Source organism: Idiotropiscis lumnitzeri, chromosome 4 (genome assembly GCF_059441095.1).
Source record: "Idiotropiscis lumnitzeri isolate Australia: NSW breed Sydney's pygmy pipehorse chromosome 4, RoL_Ilum_1.0, whole genome shotgun sequence".
NCBI classification, from domain to species: Eukaryota; Metazoa; Chordata; class Actinopteri; order Syngnathiformes; family Syngnathidae; genus Idiotropiscis; species Idiotropiscis lumnitzeri.
Window position 1 is genome coordinate 10,752,601 of NC_142394.1, and position 27,515 is coordinate 10,780,115.

At 40.1% G+C, this 27,515-nt stretch overlaps 1 protein-coding gene across 2 annotated transcripts; it reads right to left on the reverse strand.

Moving 5' to 3' along the window:
• Window positions 1-7,909: 7,909 nt before the first annotated feature.
• On the reverse strand, window positions 7,910-27,486 carry LOC148338072 (neuronal acetylcholine receptor subunit beta-2-like). 2 transcript variants are annotated; one of them, XM_088293650.1, is made up of 7 exons: window positions 26,704-27,486; window positions 14,167-14,312; window positions 14,013-14,057; window positions 13,345-13,454; window positions 10,901-11,322; window positions 10,338-10,630; window positions 7,910-9,897 (listed from the first exon to the last, which is right to left on the reverse strand). In XM_088293650.1, exons 1-7 carry the CDS (start codon window positions 26,756-26,758, stop codon window positions 9,742-9,744), a joined length of 1,227 nt encoding a protein of 408 aa, XP_088149776.1. In that variant the 5' UTR covers window positions 26,759-27,486; the 3' UTR covers window positions 7,910-9,741. The 2 variants fall into 2 exon arrangements, with proteins under 2 accessions (XP_088149776.1, XP_088149775.1); XM_088293649.1 differs by having other exon boundaries at window positions 10,338-11,322.
• Between the last annotated feature and the right edge of the window lie 29 nt (window positions 27,487-27,515).

The following is a 27,515-nucleotide window of genomic DNA, read 5'->3' on the forward strand; positions in this document are numbered from 1 at the left end:
TGCCCCCAAATTGTGTCAAAGGGCAGAAAAATGCTAATGTTATTGTGGGCCATCTTATTGGCCCTGTGAGGCAAAATTGAAATCTAGAACAGTCTCATTGCTTATACAGTTATAGTTCGATCAGCCAACAGAACTGATTCTGAAAGTATTGAGCAGGTTGTTGAGAATATATGCTGGGAATAAATTTCTCCCATTTCATGAAAAAAGAATGTTAGAATTTTGGTTTTAAATGTAGTAGGCCTTTGCTTCTGGTAGTAGTTTGGTCAGCTGAGAAGGCCTTGCAAGCCCTGATATCACACCACAGTAATATTTGTATTTAAACGGGTGGAGTGAGCCCATGAATGTTAATATACTGAATAACAATATAGTTGATTTTGTTTTCTTGTGTGTAACGTTTTTTTGGGGGGTTTCTCTTAAAGCATAAAGCTGTATTTTACAGAACTGCACTATTAGCGAGAGTACCTCTGACCTGCACATCACCAACAGATAAACTGGAAATGACCCATTGAGGCACTTAATTGATTTTATGCAAACTGCAATGCTCGGGCAGCTTAAAGCATTAGCAGCGCTGTAATAGTAGAGCTGTGTGGGCTGCTCTGTCCATCCCAATCAAATAATGGGAAGCGATAATTGCGTCGGGGCACTATGCTGAAATGCATTGTATTCATGGCTAGATTGCTGTGTCTCCTTACTAAACGAGTAGGAAGTTGCTTTGTTAATGTCTGACACGGATGTCTTTCAGGAAATCGGATTTTTTACATCTAAATATTTAGCAGAATCTTCAACAGTTTTATATTATGTGGAGTTCTAGAGCGTATGCTCACGCTGTATGAATAGCTTTAAAAGTTGATTAAAAATTGCCCATGGACTTGATGAATAGCAGTCCTGTATATGGTTTTATTATAAATCATTCATCCAAAAAGACATTGTGCTTTATTTTTGTTGCCAGGCATCCATACACTCAGCGTAAAAATTGACTTATCTTAACTTTTGTGCCGTCAGAGTCTAAAATGTAGTCTACTTTTTTTAACCAAATTTGCAGGTGTGCCGGGGGGGGCATGTACAAAGTAATAGATAACACCCTTGGTCCCCGGAATGCAAACACGTTTAACTAGACTTGCCCCGGGACTCAAAAATTAAGATGCGCACATTTTTATGCTGAGTGCAGCCTACTCTCTGTGACCATAATATCAGGTGCGTCTAAGACGAGGCGTCCGTGTGTCGTAAAGCGGCACCAAAATGATGATGCATCCGTGCAAAAATAAATCTTACTTGAGTCACAGGCGGTGTAAAGACATTTTGGTGCATTTCATCGAGGCGCAGGCAGACTCATTCTGTGTTTCGCTTATGTGTGTGATGGTCATCCTATTTCATTCATAAATATGACAACAGTGTGGGTCAGTCACTTTGAATCAATGAAGAAATCAATTCATTCAACGAATTATAATCATCATCATTTTTAAAAAACACTATATCGGGGTCACATATATGCACGATAGAGGGTGCGAGATGATCTCCAATTGCCCTTTCACATGCATTGATGATGACATCATTTGCAAGGGGAGATCTTGCTGTTTACCTGTCAAAGTCACTTGGCGCGCGACAGTGTAATGCACGGACAAGCGTATTTCAGCTTCCACAAGTCAAGCTCGGCGTGCGCGTATTTGTGATTTCAATGCAGATGCGGGATGACCCGGCAATTTCCTACTTTCCATTCCAAAACGATGCACAACGGACGAACGTCTAGAAAATACCAGAAGAAATAAAATGTAAAAAACCACAGTAAAAAAAATAAAAAAATAATATATATATATATATATATATATATATATATATATATATATATATATATATATATTGGCACTGGGTATTGGACTCCATTTACTTGAAGCTTAATGAACAAATCTTTCTCTGAATGTTCTGAAGTCCTCTTTCCATTCCAGAGCTATGTTGAGCAGATTCATTTTGCCCAGAGGAGTTTATTAACACGGCTGTTATTTTAATCCGCGTAAAATTGCCCTGCATCGTACTATGTCAAATATGTTGTGAAACTTCTCAGTGCACTTGTATCCCACTCCCAACTGCAACCACAATAATAAACATACCGTTAAATGAAAGCGGTCTGTGACAACTCTGCCATCCATGCAGAGGAGACTGGAAGACAAAACATGAAGTGACAAGCACTTATTTTTTATAATATTCACTGGCAGTTAGTACACTCTACTCTGGATACCCCTGAGGTGAAAGTCAACATGTTGTATCCACTAACAATGTAAGGATATGCTCAAGAGGGGCACTTCTATTATGTTTGACACAGCTTTTCTTGCTCCATCACGTCACACAAATGTTAGCGTCACACTAGTCACATGTGACAGCTAGATCAGTGGATCTGACGCAACGTAAGCTGCTGCTCTGCTGCGTTTGTGGCAGCAGGAAGGAGCCTCGCACGTTTGTTGCTGGTAGGTCAGCGGCCAAGAATCTGATGACCAGTGGAACTGCTCAGTCCTCAATTTTAAGCTCAATTAGTTTTGTCGTTGGGAAGGTTGTTCTCTTGGGTCTGGGGATTGGAGGCTGCGCTGATTACAGTTGGAGGCCTCCCGGCGGAATCGAAAGGGGGTAAAAGCACGATGGTGCAAGAGTGGGCATGATGGATGTGATCTCATGCAATTGCACGCAAATAGTTGAGCCTTTTAAGGCATTTTGCACGTCATCCTCAGTGTAAAGCTGTCGCCTGCCATTTAATCCACGCTGCCTTCAAATGTGATGGGATAGAAAACGTTTCATGCCTGACAATACAGACCATTAAGTCAAAAGTCACATTAGAAGAATAATATAATATTGCAGATAAACTCTGCTTGGGATTAGGCACTGAGATGAGGATGATGATGATGAAGATGTTGATGTGATGACTACAATAATGACTAATTTGTTGTTTTTGGCTAATTGTATTTTTTTCCTAATTTGTTTATATTATTATTATTCTGTTTGATTAAGATAATTGCAACTCAATCATTTAGGACAGGCATGAGCATTTGGCGATCCCTTTGATTCATTATCATTTTTATTTATTTCTTTAATTTTTTATAAACCAATAAAATTCTCCAATAAACTCTGAAAAACATTCACTATATGTTTACAGGTGGACTGTGACTCAACCTTGGCTTTGTCATTGTGTGCTCACACAAGACAGGCATGATGAAGAGCAACAGGCAAATCATGAAAGAGCTCAGAGGAAGCAGAAAGACCTTGAGGCCCTGATGGAGGCGGCCACAGGAAGAAGAAAAGGGCAAATCGTTACATCAGTGAGAGTCAGACAGGAATGTCCACGTCCATTTCCTTCAATGTGACACTCACTGTGGCTTTGTTTTTTTTTTTGTTTTTTTCTCTCATTTATGCTTACCTTCTACGGGGATCTCTCGTTCATGCATGTCTCAATTATTACTTTCAATTATCTATTATTAATTTTATCTTTTTTACCTCAGGTATGTCAGCAATGCTCTTGTGTATATAGAAGCCGAGTGGACATTAAAGATGGCATATTATTTTGCCTGCCTGTTTTAATAAGTACAATCGTGCATGTTCTCTGTCCAAATTGGAGTAATTATTTATGAGTGCCGCAAATGAGGAGTTTTTCAAGTTATGAGCATTGCTTGATCCATTTTGTTTCTTTTTTGAAAGTTTGTGAGTGTTTGAGTAAGTGAAAAAAGGGGCGTGACAATTGCACTTTCAGGCCTTTATTTTTTACAAACAGTCAAACACAAATATGAAATGAAAACACTCAGAAGGAGCATGCAGCAGACATCACATTGAACTGATGACACAGTGAATGGTCAACCACTTCTGAAGTCACAGTAGGTGATGTCATTTGCTAGGCCCCACCTCCTTAACGGCATTGTTACCACCACCTTATTTCTTGCCATATTCATTTATTACGTTTAATAATAATAATAATAATAATAATAATAATAATAATAATAATAATAATAATAATAATAATAATAACTATAATAATAATTATAATTATAATTATAATAATTATAATAATAATTATAATTATAATAATTATAATAATGAGGCATTGGATTTTCTGAACAATCGTTTCTCTTAAGTAAAAGATGCACCACTGTATCATTATCATAAAGGGCAGAATAGGGAAATTGGAGCACTTTCAGAATCAGAGCATAAAATATATGCCTCTTTTTTTCCATGTGCGGGACTTGACCTATAACCCCACAATCTAAACCTTCTTCTGTCCGATCACTCTAATCCCAACACTGCTCTCTTGCCGCTTTCTGATGACCCATTTAAAAAAAATCTCTCAGCATCTTCCTTCTTGTCCTGTCAGTCAGCCTGTGACCCTCAACCTCCTCCAGCCCATCAGGGATAGCCCCCCCCTTCCCGAACCTAACTGCTTCCTCCTCTCCCATCACATTCCAGTGACAGTAACAGCACTGCCTCATTTATTCCATCCATCCAGTGCTGACTAACTGCTGTCTGTGCAGCCATTTGGTGGCCTCCTGCAGCCACTAGTGGTGGATACTTTCTCCTGCTTGAATGCAAGGCTCTTAAGTCGTTTGTACCCACAAGGCTTTCGGAAGGACACCTTCAGTCTTATCTCTCTTGTATTGTGACTACATGTCAGAATTTGACTCTTTTCATCAACATTGATTGCATTGATTTCTCTCGAACTGTAAAGAAAGCTTCATATTGTTTGTATTCAATGCAAAACAGCGACTAACACTTACTGTAGAATAAATACTACGCTAAACTTACAACTTTGTGATTTGAAATTTTATATATAGCTTGCGTCAATAGCTCTATAGAGAGATAGAAAATGGATGGAAAAGTGTATAAAATCTTTCTATACTGTAAATACAAATTTTATACTTTAGTGAGATGATAGATAGATAGATAGATAAAATTCATTTTTAATTTTTGTTTTCGTTCTTAAGTACAATTCCGAGTTTGCACCTTTTTTTTAAAGGACAGGAGCTTGTTAAACACATTTACTAATACCACACAAAGAGTGTGAACCCTTTGCTACCTTGCTTTTTGTTTTGTTGGCGTTCTGATATAAAAGACAACGCTGCAATGACTCCATCAACCACTAGCAAGCAGCATCGAGAATTAAAGCCCCTGAGGTAAAACAACTTGAGGGAAAATTTATTGCTGAATCAGTAACATTATGGAGTTACCTCAGAGGCTATTTGGAACCTGCAGTGATGTTTGCATCACCTTTGTCTACTCCCTGGAGACAGCAGCTGGGCCTGCAGGATGAATGAGCCCCTGACGCAATTGCGTGCCCGCCACACATTCTCTAATGCAGTTATGTAAATATCGACCGGGGTGCTCCAATGGCTAGGATAAATCGTAACGGCCCTGAGGAAGATAATGGACAAGATGGACGGCAACGGTGGACAACAGGAAACACATCAAACTGCTGACAGGCTGCCTCAGTGTCGGAGCATACGCATGCATGAATGTATATATGCGTGTTTATCCCACTCGTCATAGGTTTATTTAACTGCTGACACTCACCAGACTGCATCACAAGCTCAGGGGATGCACACACGGGAACATATACCTCTTGTATTTGCTGAGTGGGCTCCCAAGATGAGAGATGAGATGACAAATAGTAGAGAATGAATACACATACATGTCGTGTAAGCGCTGCGCCCTGCACAGAGGATAAGCACTTATTGATTTGTCAGGAGAACATGAAGAGGTCCTTAATGTTGACTGCAAGGAGTCCACGTCTCCATATTTATGACCAGGCTTCATCCCCCCTCCCTTTCGCAACTTCAACTAATCCAATGTCATCGTTTCCATAAACCGCATCGCGACACCAAATCACAGAGCGTGACTTGCTCCCCTTTTTGGATGTGAACTCATCTATAGTGCATTTAAGGACTACTGTTTTGTTTTCAAATACAAAGGGGTAAAATCTCTGTTATTAATTGTTGCTACACGCAAAAAAAAAAAAAAACTAAAGTAGACCAGATCAAATTTGATGTAATCTCCAGAAAGGTATATGCAGGAGAGTTACAGGACTTTAAAAATGTATTCTGATACAGTTACAAGTTGCCTGAGAAATAATTTATTTAGTAATGTAATCCAAGTACCATCATATTAAAGTAGCCTAATAAAACAAGATAAATGGAGAGATGGGCTGACTGATTGATTCAAGTCCATTTGACCAATTGCTTCATTGCACGAGGACTTTACAACAGCTTAATAGCTAGATAGAGCCATTTTATTCATCCCATGAGGGAAGGTAGATTTGCTTGCTCCTTAACTAAATTGTGATAATGAGTGGTTAAAAAAAAAAAAGAGGACAAATAACTGTGAGTGACACTATAATTCATAGGAAAAGACCCAAGTGTGCATAGAGTATATCTTTGGAAACTAAAGGCAAAGAAAAAGTACCTCACTGACACACACGCTCAACAAAATATAATATTCTGAACGCCATGAAGCAATTGTCACCTCCCAATCTTCATTCAGTAGTTGCTCTCATGGATTGTGACGCAGATGTCTACAGTCTTATTTATGAGTCATGTGGCTACGCACAGAAATGTGCAAGTACAACTTTGCGGCATAATTGCCGAATCTGACTCCAATTCCACAGCTGTCACAACGTCCGTGGGATTATGTCGCACGTTTGTGCGTATGTTTGTGCGTGTGCATTTACTTTAATGATGTTGTGAGCCCATCACTGTCACGGATTAGCATCAGCGCAAGGAATTGTGTAAACGTGATGTGATCGGCGGTGGCATGATGCCACAAATACCCAGATTTGTATGATACCTTCAGGCTCCATTTTTGGCCTGCCGTCACAGTTTTAGGATTCATCTTCTATCTGATAACGAGAGCAAGAGAACACAAGATTTGCCAGACTTATAATCGTGTGCATGTGTGTGTTGTCAGCATTGCACTGATACGTGTTTACATAACTTAACCGAAGGTGAAGTTAAGCACCCTGCGGTTACAGAATTGTCAATGAAGCCTTTCGTTAGCTGACCAATTTAAAGTGAATTAAGCACAGTATATACATGATGCAGATTCTGAGCTTTGGGTTGCAATTCTGAGAGGGGCTTTAAAATGTCAGCAGGTTACGAGTTTACTCCTGGACAAAAAAAAAACAAAAAAAAACCTGCTGACCTGAGACTCTGGGCAGAAGTATAGTGGCGGGGCAGCTCAGAGAAATAAGGTGGGGCCATCTAGAGCAGGTCTATTCAACTGGCGGCCCGGGGCCCAGATTGGGCCCCCCAAGCCTGGTGGTCTGGCCCGTGGACGACTGCTAAAAAGAAAAAACAGACGTTTGCCACATGTACACACCGCCTGGGAAAGTAGGAGGCGCTGTGGCGTTGTACGCTGCTATCTCTACCGACAGTAGAAAGAGAATAATGAAGTCCTTCTTCCTGCACTTAAAATTGAGGTAATAACAGAGCGGGAGAGGCTGAGAATTTTCATGCCGGATGTTCCCGCCCAAAGCAGGAGGAGAAAAGGAAGAAGAATAATCAGGATCGTTTCAGGCTTCTACAGAGCTTGTTGATGTGCTGATCGTTTGAATTGGGGGGGAGACCTAAAACAGGCAGGATATGGCTCTCCAGGAACCGGCGTTCCCTACCCCTGCTATATACTATACTAGGGTCTTTGCCAAAGTCAGCTCGGATGGGCTCCAGTTCACCTCTGACCCTAAAAAAAACAATTAAATGGTTGCATAGGAGATAATAGTACAAGGCAGTTTGATGAAGATTGATAGAGAATTGCCGTCTGTGGACAAGAAACCTTTATGCAACTACAATAAGCTGTGAGCAGAGTTAAATGGTGTGATGCCTCTGCTTATATTGCTGAGTCCAGCAATGCAGAAGCGAATGAACAATTAATGTTTCATCAGATCAGCGCGTTGCTTTCACTCTGCTTTATTGATCCAGTTAGCTGACATCCACTCATTTCCTGACATCCATCCACAAGACAAGCAAAATGACTTATAACAAAAGATGCAGGAAACTTTTTTTTTTTTTTTACTCACATTGGCCTCAGTGACAGATGTAATGACAGTAACTTGTACTTCTTATAGAAATAATGATGACTTGAATGAATCTCTGAGAATAGAACAGAATTTTAGACAGGAAAAGCAAGAGAGAGGTGGCGTTTTTTTGTTCCTGTCAGTTGAGAATGTTATTGCAGCAATTTCCTTGAAGATGGTTGTGTAAAATTTCTTAGTATGTTTTTTTAGGATCAAGCGGAAAGCTTATGGTCATCAGTTGTGTTGTTTTTTTGTCACAGAAGCAGTCCCTCAATATGTTGATCACCAGTCTGACTCCAAAAACCATCTTGTGCGTGTGTGTGTGTGTGCGTGTGCGTGTGCGTGTGTGTGTGTGAGGGTGAAACTTCAAACTGTTCAAATGTTTGCGCTGCTCAGTATTATAACGATGTGTTCTACTGAGAGAGGACACATGGAGGTGATCTTCTTCTGTGTATCCACATCATTGTCAGTTCCCTTTTTTGGCACAATGTGTTCGCTTTTTAATGTCTTTTTCTGTTTGTTTTTGTCTTCGGGCTCTCGGGAAAGTAAACTAGGGTTTTGCTTCATGCGTGTGGAGCCGGGAGAGTAGAAAAGAATCCAAAAAGAAGTTAAAGGAGTACAAGGACCTGAGCCACTAATTGACATGTCATTAACATGCCATTTGGGGAGATTATTAAGTCAAACTTATGATGCACTCTAGAAGGCAATTTATCACCAAATTAATTTTGGTAGACAACTTAAGTTACTGCCAGACGGTTTTGTTTGATTTTGCTGATTTTTTTTTTAAGAAATAAAAACATTATCAACAACTCATCTTACTGATGACATGCTAGAAAAGGACCACAGAGGACAGATTCTTTTGCTAGTGAAGAAGAGGCCTCAGTAATGTCATTTTTCAGGACTATTGATTTTTACAGATCAACAAGACATGGTTGGATCCTCACTTAACATTTTGTATTCATCTCCAGTAATGGTTTGGCAAGATGACGAACTCAAAATAGTTGCTGACATCTTGGGACACACCAAGAAAATCTCCAATAAACTGCAATTTATGGAATAAAGTCTTGGGGCACACATTTTCTCCCTCGAATCCCCCTTAAACATTTATTATTAATCTTAACAGGATGTTCTGGACATCTGTGAGTTTGGGGAAGTCACTTTTCTGTTTCAGCATGACTGAGTCCTGGTGAATAAGGCAAGGTCCATTAATGGAAACTTGAATGAGTTTCGTGCTGAAAAACTTGCCCTAAATGCCATCAAACAACTTTTGGGTGAACTAGTACAAATTGTTATTTCCAACTCCACTGTCAATTTAAATTATCATTGGAATCGAAGAGGTCATACAGGGAAGATGAATTTGGACCCAACAATGCTGACATGGTCCCACAGATCTCAGCAATAATCTGTTTGAATGATTTTCACTATTAGTGATTTTGATCAAATGAAAACAACTAAAGCAGCCGTTTCTTTATCAAAACCAGATGAATTTCAGTTCTCCTGCTTGATCCGATGGCAAGACGAGTGGAGGATAAAAAAGCTGAGTGAGTTCAGGAGAAGAAGAGGTGCGAGCGGAAGAGGGCTAAAGTGCATCAGAGTGGCAGGTGATGTGGACGTTCTGTAACGTGATAAAAAAGATCGGCTCTGCGCTTTGGAGACTGGGGTAGGAATTAAGGTTGATTTTTTTTTTTTTCAAGTTCAGGTGTCATCATTCAGTTCTGGTCCATGTCTTCAACAACGGGGGTGTTGTAACTCTGGAACAGAGGCTGCATGAAGAGGCCCACGGTTCCCACCACACATACGCACACAAAGATCCACAGGAAGAGGCGGTCGATCACCATCGCCACGTATTTCCAATCCTCAATGATCTGTAACAAGACAGAGGTGAGATTTAAAAAAAAAAAAAAATACCAATGTTGCATTTATGCAAAATTTCTAAGCTAGTTTAATGTAAGTCTGTTTTTCAAATATTCATTTTATTTAGTTAATTTAGTTTAAAAAAAAATGCAGTCAGGTACCTGAGGTACAAACAGCAGTTTCACGCTAATAAAACTATATTTGCCACAATATTTACATCAAGGGCAGAAAGGAATGCGGTTGTTAATTTAGAAAAATATGAGATGAGTTTTATATACATCCATCCATCCAGTATTTGAACTGCGTTTACACTTGGCGTAGCAGCATGGTTTCAAGATGCATCTTCTGAGCACGTAATCAAAAAATTATGAAAATCAAAGCATTTGATGTTGATGAAGACTTATTTGCAAATCACACACACATTGATGAATGTACTTAAAAAAAAACTTACCCCTTCATCATCATCCTCACTCTTCATCTTGTCCGCAATGTAGCGCACACCATCCACAGCATCCTCCACATCGATGCTGCTTTTCAGCGTTGTCCTCCTCCTGAACTCTGTCTTGTCGGCAAAGTCGCTGAACGTCCAGCCGTGGCGTTTGGCCGACTCCTCGTTGACGTAAAACGATGACGACGAGTCGGCCAGTCCCAGAGACCCTGTCCCCGTATCGGCTCCCGCTTTCTTCTCCGAGAAAGATCGCTGTTGGTGTTTTTTCCGGAACCTCTCACGTATGTTGGATCGGCCTGGTCTCCGCATGAAAAGGTAGGAGGGAAGTCGGTACATGAAGACACGTTTGACCCAAGGAGGCATGGTGTGCGTACTAGGGGAGCGATGGTGTACGTTGAGCACGCAAACACTGGTGACAATGGAAAAGGTGACCAGCACCATGGTAAACATCAGGTACTTCCCGATCAGAGGCACTGCTAAAGATGTGGGTGGCACAATCTTTGAGATAAGGAGTAAAAACACAGTGAGGGCCAGGAGCACGGAGATGCACAGCGTCATCTTCTCACCGCAGTCCGACGGCAGGTAGAAGACCAGAATGGCCAAAGATGTGATCAGGATACAAGGGATGATCAGGTTGATGGTGTAGAAGAGAGGTTTTCTCTTGATGATGAAGTCGTAAGTGATATCCAGGTACCTGATGTCATCGGGGTCTTCATTCTTGCGCCCCGGCAGCGACACAATATCCCACTCGCCGCTGGGTTTGAAATCGTCGCGGCTGGCAAAGTCACTCAGCAAGATCAGGTCGATTTCGGTGTGGTCGTACGTCCATGAGCGAAACTTAAGGGTGCAGTTCTGCTGGTCGAACGGAAAGTCGCGCACCTCAATCTTGCAGGCCGACTTGTAGATGGCGGGAGGGAGCCAAGCCACTTCCCCATTGTTGGAGACCACCGCGTTGGAGTAGAAGGAGACTTCGTAGGTGCCATCAGCGCTAAAGGACAGACAGGGAAAGTTTAAGAGGAAGAAGACAAAAACACAACGGGAAAAAAACAGCACTTCAATCTAGCCAGTATCATGTCATATCTTTGATTGTCTCTCGAAAGAATCAGAATCAGAATCAGAAATCCCTTTATTGTCATTGTACTCAAGTGTGCAACGAGATTAGAAGAAACTAGTAAAGTTCTTGTTCAACAATGTATAAAAGTTGAAAGGTGATCAACTTCCAGTCCACCTGAGATGTGATTTTAAGGTTTTCTTACTGACTCATAAAATATTACACGGCTTAGTGCCTTCTTATCTTGGTGCTTTATGTGGCGTCAAGAGCCTTACACTCACAAAATGTTGTTCCTTCGGTGACTAAAAAGAAGTCAAAAGCAAAAAGCAACAAAAGCCTTCCCTAATCGGGCTCCAGAACTCTGGAGTGCCTTTCCAGTGAAAATTAGAGTAGGTATTTCCATAGAAATGACATTGGATTTTTTATAACAGTTTTAATTACTGTTTTTGTGAATATTACGTAGTTGTTAGATGACGCCTTATGACAGGTGCATGTTAGGTTTGTCAGAATGTTGTGATAATCCTTGGGGGGAAAAAAAATCTGTATCAGAACAAACTGCTGCAGCATGTCAACGATCTCTTCCTCACCGGCCTCCAATGTGCTGAGACACAGCATTTGACTTGATCTCACCGAAGCTAAAGGCGATGCATTATAGATACATGGACTATCAATTATAAAGTAGGTCGGGAATCCAGCATTACATTCACTTTCTACTTCTAAGTGAAGAGGAAGGTTCAGGCTTGGAGAGGACATGTCGACAACACTAAAAACGGGCTCCTTCCTCTTCTTCATTCTCGACATCAAGCCCCATCATCTTCTATCATTTGTCCTCGGGATCCATTTTGCTTGTTGTGCGGTCTTAACGTTGACCGGCAATCTGTCTTCATGACAGTTTTATGGCTACGAGGCGCGCATAAACAGTGGTGCACCGCTTCTGACCACAACACACATGAAGCATATCCACACAATCAAATGAGCTTCATCCATCTCACATTTACAGTTGATTGATTTATCATCATTATAATCAACATTCCCAAGAGGCAGCAGTGTAGTGGTCTTATAATTTACGTCACCACTGATACTAACATCCATATGTGGCGGCGATTATTCATTAGCATGCCGGCCAAGACACACGCCTATTGGATTTAGTAGCTTGATGCGAGGTCACTCTCTCATGGCTTTACTCAGCCCGTGATTGATGTTTATGGTATTTCTGGAGTGTCCTCTTATTTGCAATCAGAGTTTTTTTCTTTGCAGGGCTCCTCCCACCACATACCGGGACCACTGTCTTGTTCACTAACCCTGTCTTATTTGCTACTCTTTCCCACAGAGTGGAGCGCTATCATCATTAAAATGCAGCAGAATAATAAAACTTTGAAGTCAAGGGGCCAAATATTTGCACACACACCAGCACAATGATATATCTCTTAAATTAGCATTTCCTTCATTTTATGAAACTTTTTTCATTGGATGTTTGTCATAATTAATTTAATAACACCAACCAGAAAATGTGAACGTTTCAAATAAAATTCTAATCTTTTTTTAACCAAAAATAGTCTAATATACTGTCATTAAAATGCATGTTGACATCACAAACAAACATTGATGATAACAGTTAGTGTAAAGAATTATTGTAGTCGGTATGCTTCAACAACATGCGGATGCAACTGCAACACAAAGCAAAAACACAAAGATTAAGATGTTCAGTGAGAAAATGAGTGGTAGTTGAACAAAATACTGTAAATGACCTTTAGGATTTAAACTGTGCCAAAATCTTGATCATGAAATAATGTTTCCTTTCAGAGATTTTGCCATGTGTTGATTATCTTAAAAGAGGTGTGCCACCGTAGGAGGAAGCGGATATGTGAAAAAAAAAATTACTACTGAAACAAAGATGGTTTTGTGGTGCGTCTAGTCCTGTGTTTTTCTTGTTTCATTTTTAGCAAGTTGTAACCCTACTTGTTGTAGAGGACGATGTCTGGCAGCCAAATGTGTTGTGTCGGGAGGCGGATTTTCTTGATCCCATCATACTCATCGGGGTCCCACATTAATCTGTAGTCGTTCCACACCTGATGATTGTTTAGACAAAAGACAGTGAGAATACAAATGCCGCAAGTGTTTTTCAATTCTCAAACACATAAACGTATTTTTTAACAAAGATTCTGAAATTTCCGAAAACTGATCAATAAAATGGAATAACTTCAAATTGTGTGTGCCTTTATAAAATCTTTTGCGAATATTTGAACATGAATAAAACATTTTCATGAAAAGGTATTCTAAATTTGATGCACCACAGAGAAAATTGCCAATTATATGAAAGTGAGGCTTCAAAATGGTGAAAAATTAAGCCATCCTCACCCCTCTCAAATGTTGCGGGCGGGTCTGCTGAATGCCTTCTCAATTATCAGTTGTCAATCAAATATCACTGTTACAACCAAGAAAAATGGATTTGTTTTGTATTTTATGTTTACATTTAACTGAATGTTAGCGCTATTAAAAAATAGCTTATCTGCTCAAAGCCGCCAATCGTGGGAATATATTATTTTAGTTTATTTGACAACGCGGTGTTCCAAAGCCGCAACGTAAAAACAGCGTGAGTTAAGACATGGGACCAAGAGATGACAAACCTGCGTGAGCCAACAGTTGGTGGTCATGATCTGTTCCCTCTCGTTCTGAAACATACACAGACTGTAGGCTCACATCCTTATGCCTCTTAGTGAGAATTCTATTTATTATCATCATGATGGCATTTGAATGACTGGCAAAGCTGATCTTCCTCACCACATTGATGAGCTGGGCGAGAGACACTTGGATGTAAATGGTGACTTGCTGGCTATTGTTGACGGCCGGTCTGATCAGTTTGTTGTAGCGGTCTGCCGACAACAGGTGACCCACCAAACGTTCCTCCACCTCTGCACACAAAGCAGCTGCAGGCACAAACACAAAAAAAAAGTGTTATTCAGGACTGTGCTTAGCATTCAACATAATGTATATTCACTGGCATATACAGTATGTGATCGTGAATAAATAAATATAGATATTAGGGATGTTCCGATCACATGATCAGAATCGGGCCCGATCATGTCATTTTCAGCTGATTGGAAATGGCATAAAAAGATCAGGTTTTTAAAAACACATTTTTTATTATTTAGGGCTACAAAGCAACAAAATAATCCGGAGGTAAAAATATATAGAGAGTGTACATTTCATATTAGGCAACATTGCAACACAGCTGGAAAGAGTGGAAGTCAAGAAAGCAGTGCGGGAATGTTCAGGTAGTTGTTGAGGGAAGCCAACGTGAAGCTAGTGACACGTAAAAATCATAATGTCTGCAGTATTGAAATATTTTTGTGTGGGAAGTGGAGACAGAGCAACGGCAACTTGAAATGTCTCCAAATTGAGCCTTTTTTTTGGGGGGTGGGGTTGGAACAGTGTTTCGACACCGTCCGGTCAGTTTGCAGAATTCGCCAAGTCAAGATGGTGGCACGCATAGTTACGGCAGTGTCTCATGATTCATTGTATCGTTCCAATGATGCTCCAGCTAATCATTCAGCAGCAGGGCGTCTCCTGCCTCAGAGGCTTCTTCAGTTTGACACGAGCGTCACAAAGACATCACTACCGAGTGCGTTTTCAGTGCAAGATCTCTGCAACATAAAACGGACGAATTGGAATTCCAATTCACTGGAAATCGCGATGTTCATGGCTTAAGTGTTTTGATCACGGATATTTTGTTCAACCCAAGGATATGCGAAAACTAGGAGGCATATTCACGTTGTTGTATAATTCTTACAGAGTTTACTTGATTTGGATGCAAATGCCCAAAAAATAAATGCTGAAGGTAAAAGACTGAAGTTAAAACACATATTAGTCATTTAATTTCAAATCATTTGTGGTTGCGGTCAGAGTCACAAAGATGAGATTTGTGTGCGTTCATATCCCATGAATGAAGAGATGAAGTTATTTTATGCATGAGCTGAGCTAAATGACATGATTAGCTTCAGATCAATAGCAAAAATCCACATCGCAATCCGTCCCTTACTTTATCTATTATTGAATATGAACTATCACATAGTTAGTTTATGTGCATCATATTACGACGTATTTATTATATTTTCTGGACAGTAAGCCCTTACTTTTTTCCCTACTCCTTGACCCCAGTGAAAGTTTGAGCTTAGCTGACAGCCAGTATCCTGCGTTTTACACAAAGTCAGGCTGTAGTTAACCTAATGAGGAAAAGAAGAAAATGGAAAATGGAAGGATGTGTGGATGGATGATCTCGTAGTATGATGGAGTTCTACCATTTTTCATAAATAAAAAACAACTTTGTAGAGTCCAGTATATACAGCCGCTATCAGCACCATGAGGATAATTTTTTTTCTGTTACAACAAAGATCAACAAAAATGTCCCAAAACTAAATAAAACACCAAAGTAGCTTCATACAATAATGACATGTTACAGATGGAGATTGATGCTTGACACAAATTGCTGCATATCATGTGTGTTAAACAGTTACAACAAATTGCAAATCCAAATGCAAGCCCGAGGAGGAATTTAAAACATCTCTCACAAACCAAAAATGGCACAAATAAACATACACTAATGTATAGAATGCAATAACGGACGGCTGCATACACAGTAAATGTGTCTACGGCTGCATATAAATGTCACCAAGTGCAAATTTTGTTTTGAGCACCACTTATCCAGATGTGACAACATGGTTCAAATGGTTCAAAACAATTTAGTAGAGCAAAGCTTTAATGTGGCTCAATGGTTACATTCTGACAAGATAATTGGATCTGATAGCACTGACTCGCTAAATATGTGTGCATCCAAACACACTTTTTCTCTCAGCTGATTTTCTTTTTGTACCTCAATGGACAAAACCGACTCGACAAACAATAAAGCCTCATAAGAATGACACCACATGAAGCACTTCTCATAAAGGGGCATAATATATGTAACGGGATGTCGGCGCCGGCGAAGGACTGGGCTGGCCTGAGATAATGACGGAATGATAAATGATGGACTGATGTTACCAGCATTGCACAGAACGTTATCCCCATCAACAATGCTCGGTCTCCATCCCTAAACTAAATGCTTGATGCAGCAGTAAGACTGACCCGTCAGAGGCAGTACGGTGCCACGGGGCATCTCGACTGTTGGAAAACACAATGAAGAAAGACTAGTTGAGTACAGTAGCGCCTTGTGTCCGGCAACAGGACAAGCTTCAGGTTGCTTCCCAATTGGCCATTGTTACCATTCACGTCACAATCACGGAGTCCGTGCAGCGGTCAACTTCTTGTGTGGAGCCCTAGAATCAGGCCTTTATTGACTTTTTATTGACAAGGCGGGATTCACATCAATTCTTGATATTATGGGACAGATTTAAGAGGCCAGTGTCAACCAGAGTGTCATCACACATTATTAAATTTAATGTAGATGGTTTTATTGCTGGTAGGCTCGCTTTTGTTAAAAAAAATGAAAAGTTTTTGTTTCACATCTTAATATCAATTAAAAAAATGTTCACATTCCAAAGTGTTACTTAAAATATCACCTGCATAGAGCATTTTTTATTAATAAAAAAAATCCTACTCAATTCTTGGAAAAGCAAGCTCAGGCATTCCAACTAATTCTATTCCATAAAGCCCAAATATCTTCTGGCTGTTATGCAATCGTATTCCATTGGACGCCAAGCCAAAAATGTCAAACCACAGAGTGCAATTGCCTCTAAATAAACATTCCACTTCTCTGATTTTGACTTCCCTAATTTCATCATCTCAGCCGAGTGCTTATCGGGACGATGCATTCATATCAGGCTAACGTGGGGTTTCAAGGGGGCCTCATGTTGCATAATGTGTGTGTCTGAAGTGATTAGCTATGCTTACTAGTTACCCGGGGCCACATGTAAACACATTTGGTTTGATCCTGCCGCCGCGCACAGGTTGATGTTTGTGCTTGTTCTGATAGGATGCGTCATATCTGAGGTGTCGCATAACATTGTTTGGCTGTAGTGAGTGAACTGAATCGGGTTAAAGTGACATTATGAACACAAGCAGTTGGAAAAGTCTAAAACATGTGTGGGCAAACTATGGCCCGGGGGCCACATGCGGCCCATTAAACGTTTTAATCCGGCCAGCCGAACTTGAAAACAATTAAATGAATAAACTTGGTTAATGTTTTATTTTCTAAATACTCTGGTGTGTCAAAGTATTTTGTTGTATTGCTTTTGTTCATTTTCATTTAAAATTAAACAAATTTTTTTCTCTGATGAGGTGAGGTTACCAAAACACTCCATCCCTCTGCTCCCGGTCCGGCCCCTCAGTCAAATTTTAGAACCCATTGTGGCCCACCAATTAAAAAGTTTGCTCACCCCTGGTCTAAAATAAAATGCAATGCTATTGCTGTCCATTGTCTTTATCCCTGGCGACTCCCGCTGGCGGTTGTAGGGAAAGTGCACTCCATTGCTTGCCCAACTGTCCAATCGATACAGCTGCTTTGCGGTCAAAAATGACTAGTTCTTTCCCAAATTATACCTATTTTGGGGACACACATTTTTATTTTGTGGCCATAATCAACTTATTTTGTGTGCATATTAAACTTTTAAACAAATTTGTTTTTTGTGCCCACCAATGAGTAATTTGCACACATTATACTTATTTCATGTGCACCACTAAGTATTTTGTGGCTACTCAAATTAAAATGTATTTCGCACTTAATACCTGTTTTGTAAAAACAAATGATCATTTCATGGTCTCAAATGAGTCGTTTAGGGAAAGAAATTAGACTTTAGTGTGCAAGTTATACCTATTTTGTGGCCACAAATTATTATTTCGTACACAGGTTAAGCTAATTTTGTGGGAGCAAATTATTTTGTGTTCACAAATAGAATTTTTGTGATCACAAATAAGTATTAAGTGTGCAAACACATCATATTCTTGGGCTTCATACAAATCTAATGGTACAAGCAGGACATTCTTGTCAAAGCGTTTTGGTTGTTTTGATTCTTCAGTTTCATGTTTTCCATGTTTTTCTTTGTGCGTCTCATTTATTGCATACACTTGTGCGTGTCACCCTTGTGTAAGAGAATCAGCTCTGTCCTAGTGAGAGTTTAGTTTGTTATGTTTGGTGTTATTTTGGACTTAAGTATTTTTGAAGAACCTCATTTTCCTTTTTGTTTAGTTCAATTAAATACCCTTTAATTTACCCCTACCTCACTTCCATGCATTTGGGTCCTCTGCATCAAACTGCCACCAAGCCGATCCTTGACAATTCTGATCATATAGCATCTTCTCACAATGTTAAAATGTAACCAATACCAAGAAGCTTCTTAAAAGACAACACAAAAGTAAACGTGATATTCAAAGTAGTCTTCCTGGTATTTGCTGACCTATTCTAGATTACCAGCATGGATTGGAAGGAAAATGCACAAGGAGAAACGAGCATACACTCACGCACACGCTCATGGCAATAGCTGCTGAAGTGATGTTTAAATGCCGTGCTGGAAGGGCTCACTAATTTGGTGCTCGAGCAAAATAGCATGATGGTCGATTGATGCTAATGAAACAATTGCGTGTGTGTGTGTGTGTGTCTTATCTACTTAACAGATGTATTTGCGCATCCATACTGACTTCCTACATTGTAAAAATCAAGGATCATCTTCGTATGTCATGTCTATTTACAACACAAACACTATGTTGCATGTCAGCAATGTGCAGCTCATACAAGAAAGAGCCAGATTTGACACACACACACACACGCACACCCCCGCACACAAGAACGCACAGAGTCACCGCAGGGCTGTTTTCATCCATGTAATCAACACAGAACACAGTCTGACTGGGTCACAGAGCTTCAGTGACAGTTGCTGGTTTCAAACACGCTGCCAGAGTTTTGTACATTACAAACTCCTGAGCCTGTGCATGAAGGTTGCTCCCATGCGCAGATAATTTGATGTTTACAGTGTAATGTTACAAAGGACATTTATGTGTTTTTAGCATTCTCAACACAAATGGGACGTCTGCACAATCGAATGAGATTCTGCCTTTGCAAAATAATAATGCTCCTTTGTGATTGACTTTTACAGTGAGGTATTAATTGAACAATGTTTATTGCTGTTGTGTTTTGCTGCGGAGTACAGCCGCGCTACGACATACTGAGAGCTGTTTAAAATATTGCAAATGTCAAAATATACGATAAGCTCGTGTTGTTATTGCACTTTATCCTTCAATTGGCAATTGTGCGTTATTTAAAGCCTTTGTGACAGCCTGGTTTGCATTCATGAATCATGTTTGCTTGACAGGACAGTCAAAACTGCGGGGCAAAACAGCAGAAAGCAAATGTAGAATAGACAAGAGGTCAATGGTTGTTTTTACAGCCAAAAGGGACAAACGCATCCGCCTAGAACAACAAAAATATGTTGCTTAATATGTTACTGGCTGATCTTTCTTAAAAGTAGTCACAAGAATTAGCTTTGCTTTTATTTGAATAGTCACACATTTGAGTCAATCGGACCGTGCGAAAATATGAACACCGATGACCTCAGCTGCCTACGATACTATTCAAAATGAATTGAGAATTCAAAACAGTCTGCCTCACACGTGACTGATTCTGGGTTTGAATCTCATCTCAGGCCCTTCTTGTGTGGAATTTGTATGTTCTCTCCAGTTAATCCGTCTTCCTCCATTGTTCCCAAAAAACACAAACACAACACAAACTACAATGCCCATACGTGTGAATGTGAATTGCAATTGACTGACCACCAATCCAGGGTGTGCTCAACCTCGCGCCTTAAATCTGTTGGGAGACGCTGCAGCCAACCTGATGAGGACACGCACTATCGAAAATAGATTTAGTTCTTCATTTACAAGACAGTAATTACATTTCAGACAGTGACAAGAACAAATGTGCAGAAGCCGTGGAGCACAACAGAGTCCATAATGCAGTACTGTCACAATCAGCAACAACCAACAAATCCAAGTCAAAACAAAAGTATTCGATCCAAGTCGGCTCAAGGATGACACTGCTGTTGATCCAAATGGGTTTTGCACTGTAGAATTGTAGATGTGCCTTGAGCGCTCGCTAAACATGCAAACGTCTGAGTAGTTTAGAAGACTGCTCAGATGGTTCATTTGATATTCATAGGCTCGCTGTATTTCATTTAGCATGTTTTGTCTGAGTGCAGATGAATCAAAAGTGTCCCGATGACCATGCAGGAAATGACGTACCGTAAATTCAACGTCAGTGTCTTATAAGTAGTTTCAACATTATAGCTGTAGGGGGAGCACCCAAGATGTCAACGCTCCTGTTCAGGGACATTGTGAGAGGGAGGAAGGATGACTGATGGTTGGCCGTGCCAACAAAAGTGAAGTCAGCTCCATGTATAAATGTTTTTTTTCACGTTCCTTTCATAAAGATTTTTTTAAGCATTTTTAAAATCAATTTCACGATATGTCCTATAAGTAATTTCGGAAAGTTACTGTTTATTAGACTAGATAGATGGAATTAGGAAAGATTTGAAAACAGCAGTCATTGTTAAAAAAAAACCTCCAAATGTCAGAAAAAGCCTACTAGAACATACGTTTGTTTGGGTTTTTCAGAAGCATTGGCGACAGGTGTGTGCTGACTCCCATTAAACATGAGTTTTAATGTGAATAATTAATTCTGAACACTTTCATATCCCATGAGGGTGTGCACACTTGTGCAACCACATTATTGCAGTAGTTTGTATTTTGACTACTCGCCCTTGACAATATTTGGTAAAATATTGAGTTGTACAGGGTGTCGGTCACAGTAATGATGGAAAATGTTTTGCAATGATTTATAAATCACAAAAATCTGGTATTTGAATTGGGAAGTGGAGATTTTTATATTCACTGGATGTCATTGATTCCACAGCACCAATTTTAGAATTCTATATTAGAATCCTAATTTCCAAAACATTTTGGTTAAATTGGGCCATTTTACCACAGTATGCCTATCCAAGATGGGACTCTCATGGCTTTCTCTTACTGCAGGATATTGTCGTCTAATTTTAACAGAATCTGTTATTGTGATTTCTCATATCTGTGAGAAAAGACATTGAACGCAATTTGGTTGAATGATAGCTGCCATTTGACATGTTTAGTGGAAAAAAAACACCACACATTTGATTTCACTGGTTTGCTTGCCCGAAGGCCTCGGGCGTCCTCGAGCTGTCGCGTTTGACAAGGCAGCAAACCCAAGTGTGACAGCTGCATGGCCAGATTCCATGTCGACGTCACCCGGGCCGAAAATCAGCAGAGGAATATGTGCGTGGTTAAGCATTCAAACTGAACCAGTAGTGCAAACACTTGTGATCTGACATCAGCAAGATACACGTCTCCTGACATCTCAAAGTGTGTGAGTTGGCAGCTTTGGGTGACAGAGTCACGAGGTTTTGTATTTGCGGCCACACCGAAGGCTGTCACATTCTTCACGCCTGCAACGGGACGTCAGGACAAATGCAAAGAAAAGGTGCTCTGCCAGAAAGCAGAGGTACATCGTAAACACATCACTCCACATTACGCTAACACGGATATCTGAGTGAAGAGGACACATTCTGAGAGTTGGAGCATCATGACAAGGTTGAAAATCTCAAGAGACAGAGAGAACTCCCCACAATAAAAGCGCACTGTCAAGTTAATAAAATCACATGACGAAAAAAAAATTGTATGTTGCGTTAGAGAGATTACACTACACTAGGAATATCGGGTTTTATCCTGATGGGATCAGAACCAGGCACAAAATCATTCATTTGTTTGCAATAAAAGCTGCTAAAGTCAGTTCAGTTGCTGTGGAGAAGTCTTCAGACTAGAAAGTTTGTAAATCTGCTCTCCAGGATGGCAAAATTCTCTTGGACTTCATCTCACTCAGGACACCATCATTTCCAGCACCTCCCTCTAGTAGGCGCTGTTGAACAAGCAACATCAAAACCAATCAGACTTTCCAAGATCTCCTCCTGCCATCAAAATAGTACGGGAAATGATTTTTACTAATTTTTCATGCTGTATTCAATTTTTGATACACATTATCATGTATTTAGCATTACACTTTGAAAATCTTCCAGACAGGGCCAGCACGACAGTGAAATCACAAAGAAGGCGGATTTGACATCATCGAGACACAACGCTGACTTTCTGGCTGTGAGGTGTGCTCATTGTGTTTTTTCTTCGGATTAATTTTGTTTCTCCTTTAATTAATCAATAAAAATGGAGCGACCAAAACTCACCGACAGCTTGTCATCGCCATCTGCATCGTCTGAAGACGACAGTGACATCACACACGCACTGGGTCAAATAGGAAGTAAGCGGAGCCACCAAAAAAAAAAAAAAAAGTAAGCGGAGCCACCTCACGAAAATATTGAGTTTTCTGCCCATTTTTTTTAGGCTTTTTCATTTTGTTTGTATCAAAGTAATCATTGGAAAGTATTTAGGCTAACGTTTTCTTCACTCAGTTTGAAACACGTCGAGAAGTCTTGAGCTGTCAAAATAAAGCCAAGACGAGTCGATTGGACACGTCCAAAGTTGGGGAGACTTTGGGGAGGATACCAGGAGGTCTCATCACACATGTATGCAGACACACACATACACTAGTGTCTGTCTTGCTGCACTCTACACTCCTCAATAATGTATTGCCTCTAAAAATAAGAATGCCATCATTTCACATGCGCTAAGACTGCAACACAATCAGAGGTTATTCACTATGACGCTCATACCAAATAAATTTGTGCTAAACAAAAGCTAGTCGGGTTTAAAAAGGATAAATAGGCCACTGCTGATCCAAATTTTGCTTCATGTAGGGTGACTTTTAGAGATGTGATGTAATGTCAATTATTCAGTGGGTGGCCATCTGAGGTGGTCTTTCTGAGGACAAAAAAGCTGAGATCAAACCCTTATTTTTTTATATTTACAACTAACCCATTCGTTTTTGTCGGTTATAGGTCACATTATGTTGTGGGGAGAAAAGTTGTGAATTTCTCATGGCTTCCTGGGGTTCGGGGGGAAGGTGCTTTAAGTGGTGTAGCTTTCAGCATTTGTAGAGAAGTCTTAAACGTGGGTCCCGGGATATTTCAGGAGGGCAGCAGTTTGAGGGTCGGATAAGTCACTTGCAACAAATCATCATATTATATTTCAAATGTGAATACCTACATATTGACAAAGGCGAGCCAATAAAACCATAACACTAAAGTAATTACTTCTTCTTTGCGCCAATTAAAAGCCATCACATAATTGTGACGTATTGTCACATAAATCATGAATGAAGTGTTTTGATTTTAGAAATAAAAATCTACAGTATTACTGGAGTAAAGTCAGATTTTTTTTATTTTATTTATTTAAATTAATTTTTAAAAATTCTCAGAATTTAGTCCTTTTTAAGAGAAAAAAGGAGTTTATCAACAATAAATTGTGTTGTTTTAAGAGAATGAAGTTGTATTTTTTAAATTCAATTGTTAAAGTATGACTTTCTTCCCTCTTTAGCATTTATAATATAATATAACAATTTAATTCTCAGAAACTAGCATAAGCGGACTAAAATGTTTACGCAGCCCTTGTTCAAAAGTCTGGTTTTGTTACATAAAAAAAATTCTAATACTTTTTCCAATTTTTATCATGTGATTGATCACCTATACACTCAATTGAAAAAATAAATTAACATGCTTGAGACAAAGTAAACATAAACAACAGAGATAGTGTGCACACCCTCTTGTAATTGAGATGTTCAAAATCCTCACGTTAAATGGGAGTCAGTACACACCTGTCAACATTTAAAGTTACTCTGGTTAATCCCAATTCAATTTGGCTGTTCTAGTGTTCTTTTCCTGGGAGTTATTTATTTTTATTTTTGTATTCAAGCAGACGGGAAAGGTTTCGGGGTAACTCACTGGTATTTGGAATTGCTCACAATTTCCTCCACCCAAAGAAAAACATCCTAATGATTCTGTCGCCATTTTGCATCACTGTGGAGATGGTGCTCTTTTGGTAATTGGCAGTGTTGTTTTTTTCACCACCTTTTGGAATTATATCTGAAAAGTTCAATCTTAGTTTCATTAAACCATAACGAACGCAAGTGGAAAAAAATGAGTTTCAGTTGTTTATTTTTTTATTTCTGCTCTGAAAAAGATTAAAGACAAAATCGAAGGAGTTGTACAGGTAATAATTAATGTCAGAAAAAGTTTTGAAAGCATTTCTGTCACAAAATCTTCGCATTTGATCAAAGAGGGTGGACTTTTTACTTCCACTGGGCATCTTTGTTCTAAGATAGCGATTTATTGTTGCTGAAAAAATATGACTTTAATCTCACAAGATAAAATGTGATTTTGTCTTGTAAATGGGCATTTTTTTCTTCGATGGCATTTTAAGGAAACACGTGGTTGTCATGCTTAATTGGAGTTAGAATTATGAAGAGGTCCTAGGAAAAAACGCTCCCCTGTAAGGGATCCCTGGAGCCAAAAAGTTTGAGAACCACTGTTGGTCGTGAATGACAAGCGGGGCGGGGCGATTGCAGCTGACTGCTGCTCGAATTTTCAAGACTTTGCGTGCAGCAGCAAGAGGAGTTGCGGTACTCAGAGAGCAACAACATACAAATAGGTGCCAACATCGCGACTCATCTTCATCAGCTCTTGCCAAAAGAGCTCATTTGCGACATGTCAAGCAACAGCTGTTGGCCTGAGAACAAACTGGGATGAAACATGCATGTTTGTGCCCATCCACATATGTGGGAGGACCCGGGGCCACACACAATAGTGTGAGTGCTCCATACACTTAACCTGGATTCATTTTACTCCTTTTAAGTAATAAAATATATAAATATAGTAGCTTGTGAAATAAATCTGTCCCCTTGAACTCAACCTTCTGCCACATTTCAGGCTTCAAACATAAATATATAAAATTTGTTGTAAAGCATCAACACCAAGTGGAACATTTTGTGAAGTCGAAGAAAATCCATTTGATACTTAGAACGTTTTTTTCCGATAAAAACTGAAAAGTGGGGCATGCAAAATCATTATAAAATGGATGAGTCAAGGGAAGAGACTTTCTGTACTAAATTTATCAATTCTTCCGAAAAAGGAACCTGCTCTTCAGTTTTAAGTTCGGTTTTCCAGGTGGGGAACAATCGGATTATGGCTTTTTGCAAATATCATAATGTTTATTGGTTGAAGGTGTGCCAGGTCTCATTTTCTGTATGGGAGTGGATCAAACCACTCAATCATAACCACGTTATCTGTTTTGATGGTTTCCCGTGTGCCCAGTGGGAATCATTCAACATCAATATGACACCTGACTGGGTAGTAATTGCCACACACAGAACTGATCTCTGGGTCAAAAATATTTTGTTCGCATCCAACTCACCCAAGTTTTGAACTCACATTCAAACTTTTAAAGCAAAGTTTTTTTTTTAAGCCTGTTGAGTTGTGAAGCAGCTCATGCACTGACAGAAACCACATCAGTGCACCGTCCTCTATTTTTAATTAGGGTTTTATTAGGTTTCTCTCAAAGAATCCACTTCCAACACTCTTATTTTTAGATGGCCTTGGCATTGCCGGAAAGCCATTAATGCACATGCATGAAGGAAAACAAAATCACATCATGAGATTACATTAGGTACAAGGCAGTACTTGTGTGTGTGTGTGGGGGGGGGGGGTTGCGATACCTGGTCTACATCCCTGCGTGAAGCTATTTGACCACCACGTCAAATTATGTTAAATTTATGTAGTTTGTGTTATTGCATACTTTTTAGAGCAAGTTATTAGGGACATCCATGACTGTGATGCTGTACAGTTCTACCAATGTAAACTGCAACTGCAAAAAACTCTGATATTAATACTCTACTTGTGAGGAGCTTAACAAAGTAACATTAGAGAGCACTTTCCATAAAGACTGCAACTGAGATAGATAGATAGATAGATCGATAGATAGATAGATAGATAGATAGATAGATAGATAGATAGATAGATAGATAGATAGATCGAGCTTTTTGTTGATATTAGATTGCATAGGTGTACCTAATGATGTGGCCAACACAATTCATCTCGTAGAAAGTAGCACTTAAGGAATCCGAACTGAGATGTGCAACGCTTCTCTCACAACCACCGCAACCTTCATTGTTCGGTTATTTTAATGTGGACTGTATATTTAACAGAGGTAAAGAAGATTAAGCTTCCCCGAAAGAGTCAACGCGCCGCTGCGCATGTGACAAGTGACGATTTATCCAAAACATGTTTGATTCTCTTTGACTGACGCCCCAAAGTGCAAGCCCCCCGGTCCCGATTTGGAAGGATATTGAAAAAGCAGATTACTCACTTCGTGGCACGGTGGCAACCAGGAGAAGCAGCGCAGCTTTAGCCAGGACCGCCATCGTCCAGAGGCTGCGAAAACGCGCATAAACTTGCAGATGACGCTCTTTTTGTGCTCCTCTCCCACTGAAGACTTGGAGTGCAACTATAATGGATTAGAAAGGCCGCTGGTGCGTTGGATGCCGCCGGGGAAAAGTGTCTAGTTGAGGCTCGGAGGCATGGAGAGCTCCACTAACCGCTGCCTGGGCGCAGTCAGTCTGCAGGAGCGCACCGATAGTGCCTCAGCGGCACCCGGCTAAAAAGAGCACAGTGTCCCCCCTTGTTTTCCGCCGATGCAAACGAGGAGTTGAGAAATGTGCAGCCATGCAGGAGAAAACAGCAGTGGCACAATCGTGCTAAATGCAAGGTGGTTATTCTTCCGATAAAAGATGCTGGCTCCCCGGTCTTCACATGGCTCTGCCACCCGCCCAATGCGCTCCAAGGACGGCTTTCACTTGCACGCCAAGTAAATTAAAACCCGAGCTGGGAACCCTGGCTGGGCTTTAAACCACTAGCCGGGAATCCTCACTGTGTTTAGCAACCCTGTTTGGGAACTCTAACTATGCTTTAAAAACCTCACTTGGAACCCTAACCTTGTTTTAAATCCTAGCTGTGACCCCTAACTGTGCTTTACTACAACCCTACCTGGGAACCCTGATTGTGCTTTAAAACCCCACCTAGGAACCCTAACTGTGCTTCCAAACCCTAGTTGGGAACCCTAATTATGCTTTTAAATCATAGCTAGAATTCAAACTGGTAAAACCACTCCTGGGAAGCCTA